Source organism: Amphimedon queenslandica, unplaced genomic scaffold (genome assembly GCF_000090795.2).
Source record: "Amphimedon queenslandica unplaced genomic scaffold, v1.1 AMPQUscaffold_12083, whole genome shotgun sequence".
In the NCBI taxonomy this organism is placed as follows: Eukaryota; Metazoa; Porifera; class Demospongiae; order Haplosclerida; family Niphatidae; genus Amphimedon; species Amphimedon queenslandica.
The window spans coordinates 5,965-12,589 of NW_003547678.1; the positions used below are offsets into that span (position 1 = coordinate 5,965).

General features: G+C 40.0%; 1 protein-coding gene across 1 annotated transcript in view; it reads right to left on the reverse strand.

Moving 5' to 3' along the window:
• The window catches only part of LOC105314990 (eIF-2-alpha kinase GCN2-like), a 9,201-nt gene extending 3,518 nt beyond the window's left edge, over positions 1-5,683 (reverse strand). The window contains exons 1-25 of the mRNA XM_020004628.1: positions 5,569-5,683; positions 5,385-5,459; positions 5,013-5,162; positions 4,538-4,621; positions 4,339-4,425; positions 4,169-4,234; positions 3,964-4,123; positions 3,783-3,913; positions 3,478-3,594; positions 3,208-3,285; positions 3,076-3,156; positions 2,965-3,029; positions 2,818-2,911; positions 2,654-2,754; positions 2,475-2,590; positions 2,294-2,436; positions 2,052-2,182; positions 1,647-1,997; positions 1,421-1,577; positions 948-1,236; positions 815-888; positions 606-761; positions 380-493; positions 158-292; positions 14-98 (exon numbers count right to left, since the gene is read on the reverse strand). Of these exons, the coding sequence (XP_019860187.1) occupies positions 14-98; positions 158-292; positions 380-493; positions 606-761; positions 815-888; positions 948-1,236; positions 1,421-1,577; positions 1,647-1,997; positions 2,052-2,182; positions 2,294-2,436; positions 2,475-2,590; positions 2,654-2,754; positions 2,818-2,911; positions 2,965-3,029; positions 3,076-3,156; positions 3,208-3,285; positions 3,478-3,594; positions 3,783-3,913; positions 3,964-4,123; positions 4,169-4,234; positions 4,339-4,425; positions 4,538-4,621; positions 5,013-5,162; positions 5,385-5,459; positions 5,569-5,673 (3,145 nt within the window). The 5' untranslated portion in view covers positions 5,674-5,683. The remainder of the gene's footprint in view (positions 1-13; positions 99-157; positions 293-379; positions 494-605; positions 762-814; positions 889-947; positions 1,237-1,420; positions 1,578-1,646; positions 1,998-2,051; positions 2,183-2,293; positions 2,437-2,474; positions 2,591-2,653; positions 2,755-2,817; positions 2,912-2,964; positions 3,030-3,075; positions 3,157-3,207; positions 3,286-3,477; positions 3,595-3,782; positions 3,914-3,963; positions 4,124-4,168; positions 4,235-4,338; positions 4,426-4,537; positions 4,622-5,012; positions 5,163-5,384; positions 5,460-5,568) is intronic.
• Between the last annotated feature and the right edge of the window lie 942 nt (positions 5,684-6,625).

Below are 6,625 nucleotides of genomic sequence, written 5' to 3' on the forward strand. Positions count from 1 at the left end.
CATGATGACTAACAGTGTTTATTGAATACTGATTCAGTCACATTCCACACAAACTGCTGCAATAGGAAATATGTTGGACTGAAGGAGGATTTATTGACCTATAGTGAGTGAATTAATTATTATTACAGCTCTCAATATTAAGGTTCTCAGCTCTTGCCTTATCCAGGTCAAGGCTTGAGTGTTCCGAGAAGAAAGACATTTCAAAAAGTTTTGAATTCTCTTGAGAGAACAGTTTCTCCATTAACCTCTTGTACTGGGAGGAGTTGGGATTCTGTAGAGTGTGTTCGACAGCCTGAGGAGGGAGAGGGAGGGAGGGAGGAGAGAGATTGACGTAAAATATACACATGTAGGTACATGTATAATTTAAATTATTGGTTACTTCTTGCAGCTGCTCCTCCTCGATCTGTCTTGGTACGTGGGAACTGTTCAGTAACTGGGCACTGGTCGGCCTCTCAGCTGGACTGTGGTTTAATAACCACCTGACAACAAACAGCTGGACATGAATAGAAAAAATTTACTACATGACATATACACAATGTACATGTACATGTAGTACATTGTAATTGTACATGCAGTGTAAATAGTAATTGTAGTGTAGTAGTAACCTGTTTGCTCATCTTCTTTGATGTCTTGAATCTCTCAGAAAAGACGATCTCCTTCTTCCTAACATCAGTCAGTATCTTCACCCTCTCCATCACTGTAGCAGGTGGAGGGTGGGACATCTCATACAGGATGATACCCAAACTATACATGTCCACTTTCTAACGAGAGACACACATACCATATTAGGACATGATGTACTTAATGGACCCACTTGAGTGTATTTGACTACTGACTTTAGAAGCTCTGGAGCTAAATACAGCATAGTACCGACTAGACCAGTGTCACCTAATAATAATAAAATAAATGAATAAATAAATAAATAAATAAATAAAGCTAAGACTCACCAGCCAGTATACTGGTGTTGCTGGGTATAGATTGCTGTCTTGATAGTCCTGTGTGATATTTACTGAAGGTGGTAGCTAGTCCAAAGTCCCCGATCTTACAGTGTCCTGAAGAGTTAAGGAATATATTGACTGGTTTGAGGTCCCTGTGGATCATCCCCTGGGAGTGAATGTGGGCTAGTCCTTCGGTGATCTCTCTGAACAGCTGCCAGCCTAACTCAAACCCTGAGCTCTTGATCAGCTGACCAGAATCAATCAATACCTTTAGAGTTTGATTGGAACAGTATTCCATCTAAAGAGACACATGATCATTGTTAGAACTATTGGAAGATTGATCTAACTAAGAATGGAAGACTGAAGGAGACCTAGGGCTAAATATGAGAGACCAAGAGTCTCCTAAACTCCCTCTAGATCTAACAGTGATTCATTAATCATTCCTCAATCATTTCTCCTTCCATTCTCCTTCCCTCCCTTACCTGTATATACAGATACTGTGATTGCCCTGTTTGCTTTTGCTTTGCTCTACCACCAGCACCACCACCACCAGTAGCAGTACTTCCCTCCTCTCCCTCTCCTCCTGGAGGAGCCATTAAACTAGTGTCCTGAAACACCACAGAATCAGAAGACTCTGAACTAATAAAGACACAAGATAAACAGTAATAATAATACATGTACATGTATACGAGTATTACCAGTCCTTACTGTATGAATCCTCTCCTGGGTGTGGTCACCATTAGGTCAGCCTCCAATAGAGTGGCCACATTAGTACCAGGGGTATCAACCTTCCCTTTAAACACGTCCCTGTCTTCAGTATCAGTGAAGACATCACTGCTGAAGGAGTAGGAATCATCTCTGATCTGATCTGATGAGTCAAGTCTTGTAGATTCGTCTAATTTGAATTCAATGAAGGACAGTCCTTCCTCTCTCTCCTCCTCCTCCTCCTCCTCTTCTGTCGTGTCTTCATCTTCCGAACTATCACTAAACTCCTCCCCCTCCTCCTCGTTGCCATGGTGATTAGGCTCGCTGTATTTCTCAATCCAGGCATTGTAATACCTAGTGACAATAGGGTGGTGGGTGGTCAGGGGTGTGGTCAGGGGTGTGGTCTACCTGACGATATTCTCGTGGTTCATCTGTGACAATAGCTCCACCTCTCGAGTTAGTTTAGTCATCATTTTACTGCCCCCAGTCAGTCTCACCTTCTTAATGGCGTACAGTCTACTGTCCAGGTAGTTACGAACCTATACATTAATTCCAGATAGATGGTAGGACATACATGTACATATATAATAATAACATTATTAATTCCAGATAGTCAGTAGCATGTACATGTACATGTAGAAGGTCCTCACTTTAATGACGTCTCCAAAGCCTCCTTTACCCAGCACCTCCAGGACCTCAAACTCTGCCTCCAGACGAGACCTGCCCCCAACATGAGAGACAGGATCAGCTAAACCTGAGTCAGCACTTTTATCTCTTAACAGCCCAACACCAGCTGGAAACAATGTCAGTAATGAAGTGGGTGTGGCTTACCCTCTGTCCTGTGGGTATGGTCTATAGATCCAGGAATAAAAGTGGGCGGAGTTATGAACGGATGAACCAGTAACTCATGAGCAGGGTATCGCTGGTATTCATTATTATTGAGACACCTTACGAGGGAGGAAGAGAGGGAGGGAAGTCATATTCCTGATGGTTAGTAAAATGTCTGTTACTTGTTTAAAAAATCTTTAAAGTCTTCACTGAAATGTTCAGGAACATCAGGTGGGTATGAGACAGTAACCCGACCCACAGACATACAGAATATAACCATACCCTTAGGGAAGGAGGAGGGAAGAGTTTATTGGAATAATTTACTATTAATTTACTATTAATTTACTAGTTTTAAAATATCGGTTTTCTTTCCTCCTAGTTTAGTGAAGAAGCCTCTAGGCCACGCCTCCTCATTAACTTTGCCCGTCAAATCGGATAACCTTAATATTAATTAATAAATGAAGGATTAATGAATTAATTAATTATTAATAACCTCTTGATTATGGTATGACCAGCTAGTTTGACACCTTGAACAGGATCAATAAAAACCAGTGACGGCTAATTAATAATAATAATAATAATACTTTAATTAGTAGGGGCTTACCCTTATGTCATTGTGGACTATTCCTTGCGAGTGAAGGTAAGCTACAGCCTCCAGCAACTGCTTACTATAAAGCTGGAGGGACTTTGAAATAATAATTAAAATTATTAAATTGATATATTAATGTTTAAATACTTTTCCAGTTATTGGAGAGGAACTTGAACCTTGAAGGAGAGAGTTCAGACTACCACCAGTAATGTACTCCATACCAACCTACAGCAGAGGAGGAGGAGGAGGGATGATCAATAGGTACATGTACATGTACATGTACATGGAGCTGGTAATTTTGAAAGGGAGAAATCCTGGCTATTTTGATAGCTAAAAGTAAATGTATTTGCCAGAACAATTCGTGTTTGCAAAATCAAAACACTCAACATCCTCAAAAATTTCCCCTTTAACATGTACCTCGACTAGTATCCCGTGTTCAGTGAGATTGTGTCTCATTAATAAATATTTGACAATTGATGAGTGACTAATGAACCTCTCACTGAATGAGTCATACTCCTGCCTGATACTAGCAACCTATTAATGATACAGCTAGAGTTAAACCAATCTAAGTAAAAATGGACATTACTCCCACTAGGTTAAATAGGAGAGACCAAAAGTCTCCTACATGATCTAACAGTGATCCATAATAACACTATTATTATTATTATTATTATTATTATTATTATTATTATTATTATTATTATTATTATTATCATTCTTACTTGTCTGCTCCTCCTAGTGTCAGCCTTCTTCTGTGTCTTGCAGGGTATTATCCATTCATAGACACACACTAGACTACCAGTATCAACCTCCATACCACAGTACACTGAATAGTAACCATGACTACTGTCTCCTAGCAACATAATGATATGCGTGCACTCATGGAGTCTTTCAGACACTAACCCAGTAGCTTCCCACGGAGGATGTTCCCGTTCCCTCGTCCCACAATTGGACTATCTTCAAGAGGGAGAGGGAGGGGCGGGTTAGTGATGTCATCACTGTCCTTCTGACCGGTTGGTTTGTTACTATTTTTAGTAACGAGTTCATCATCGCTGGAGCTCTCCTGTGAGGGGGCGGGAGGTGGGCTTTAAATAGAGATACGACATACCTCGTCAAAATCTTGCAATAGTTTCTCTCTCAGTTGATCCTGTCTCCGCTGCAGCTCCTGAGCAATCTAACGGTTGAGAGAGAGACTCAGGTATAATGTTGTATAATTAATTTTAGTATGTACATGTACATGTACATGTACATGTACATGTATATGTACATTGTGTATACCTCTTCTTGTCTTTGGTGTCTGGCAACTTCTTGTTCTTGAAACTTCTTTTTGCTTTCCTCTTCAGCTTCTTTCTCTCTCCTCTTAACCTTAAAAAAGAAGAACCTTGTTTATCATTATTATTATTATTATTGTTGTTGTTTATTGTTGTTGTTTGTTTAATAATAATGGAGGAGGAAGAGGAGGTGAGTGTGACCCTACCATTTCCTCATACAGTGATACTGGGGGTCGGTCGTGTTTGTGTAGAAATGATTGGACGTGTTGAGCTATTTCTAACATCATCACCTAAAAATTAAAATAAAATATTATAATTTTGTTCAAAATGATCATAACTTGAAAATTATTAATTAGAATCAGCTCAAACTTTCTACACAGCATAAGGGCATCAATATGTATCACAAAATGTAATAAAAATTTGGAGTGATTTCAGAGCCATTTTTTGGGAAAAACCATGGGCTATAGCCTTGGGTATTTTTCATATTTTTGGTGTTTTCTTAAAATGGCCATAACTTGAAAAACTGAAGTCGGGATCAGCTTAAACTTGCTACACAGCATAAGGGTATCAACTATTAATTATGTCTTTATGTATAACAATGACTATTGACCAATGAAATATATTACGTCTACAAAATATTATATTATTATTTAATAATAATATAATATTAAATATTATTACCTCTCCAATTCTACTCTTAGCTAGGTCATTAATTTCAGTCAATAATTCTTTAACGAGGTCCTTGGAGAGGAGGTGTGGCTCAATAAGGTCTAATTGAGGGGGCGTGTCTGGATAATCGGAAGAATACTTCGCATGTAACTTGACAGAAATCTAAAATGATAATAAAAGATGAGTTTTACAAAATACAACAATTTTGTACACAAAGTGCATGTATACAAAATGAAATGTCATATAAACTAGCAAAACTAATTGCAAGGAATTACTTCCCAGCCAAACTGAGCCAATATTTCTTGATAAATACAGTCAATACATTACATTACAGGATATATACCGGTCCAACTCCCTGTACAGCTGACCTGTAACCACACCCACCTGTAGTCTCTGTACACTGGTGCTGATGCTCTTCTGTGGCGTCAGTTTTATCATTATCTCAGGAGGTCTTTGGATCTGAGGACAGAAAGAGAGGAGAAGGAGATAATTAATATAACATTATTCTTAATATTCAGTGACAGCAATAGCATGCAAAAGACGAAAATCAATATAATGACAGCCTCACCTTCCACGTGTCCTTCTCTCTCATGTCCTCAAAGTCGCTCATGAACACAAACTGAAGGAACTCCAGCTCGTCTCTCTGTCTCTCCTCATAGCTCTGATCCTCCATTTTATTAATAAGCCACGCCTATTATTAATATTCATTTAATCATTAATTACTATAATTGAATTATTAATTACTATAATATAATTATAGTATTATGATTAAATCATTCAACCGGCTCTTTTCTTTAAAAGCCACAGCCTAGCTGCGGCCCTACTCAGTCGGCCAGAGCACCGCTGAAGGAGAAGGAGAAAGTAAAACCATGGCAGACCCAATGGAGTGTGGAACTGCAGGGACTGATGACCTGATGCAAGAGGTAGCTACCATCAAGGCCCACATTGAGCAGGTGAGGGTACAGAAGAGAGAGAGACTGAGGACTATGGACTTCTTTTGCTTGGACAATTCCATTCGTGAGAGCACCGTGGGACAACTAAGGAGCCATACCCTCCAGAACAAGATTGACATCTACAACCATGTCAAGAAATGCGGGATCAAGGACGTCATTGTGGCATCTTTTGCAAACATGAAGCGAGTTGATGATGTCTTCGTGAAGTGGCTAAAGGACCAGGGAGAGGATTTCACCGACTTCGTTTCCTTCTCTGAGGTCACCGAGGGGGTTGTCAATGGAGTCTATGACAGCAAGAAGGTCCCAGTTGGCCTCAGGAAAAACAAGAGGTTTGGTCTCTTAAACAACTTCTTTGAGTTTGACCTTGCAGACAGCAACTGCGAATGGGGCACTAAGTTCACTGTTGATGACATGTGCCAGCTCCTTAAGCTGAGGATAGACCAAGTCCGTGAGTTTGCTCCAAACGGCAAGATCCTCCTCAACTTTCGCGACTTTCCGATTGCAATGACAAAATACCCTGATCGTGTCCTCTACATTGTGAGGTACCTCTCTCGTCTTCCTGAAGGAAGTCGCATGTTTGCTTTGTGTTTTGAGGACCCACTGGGAGAGTACCTCCCTGAAGAGCTGGAGGCATGGACTGCCAGTATGCGTAGGGTCATGGACTCCAACGGG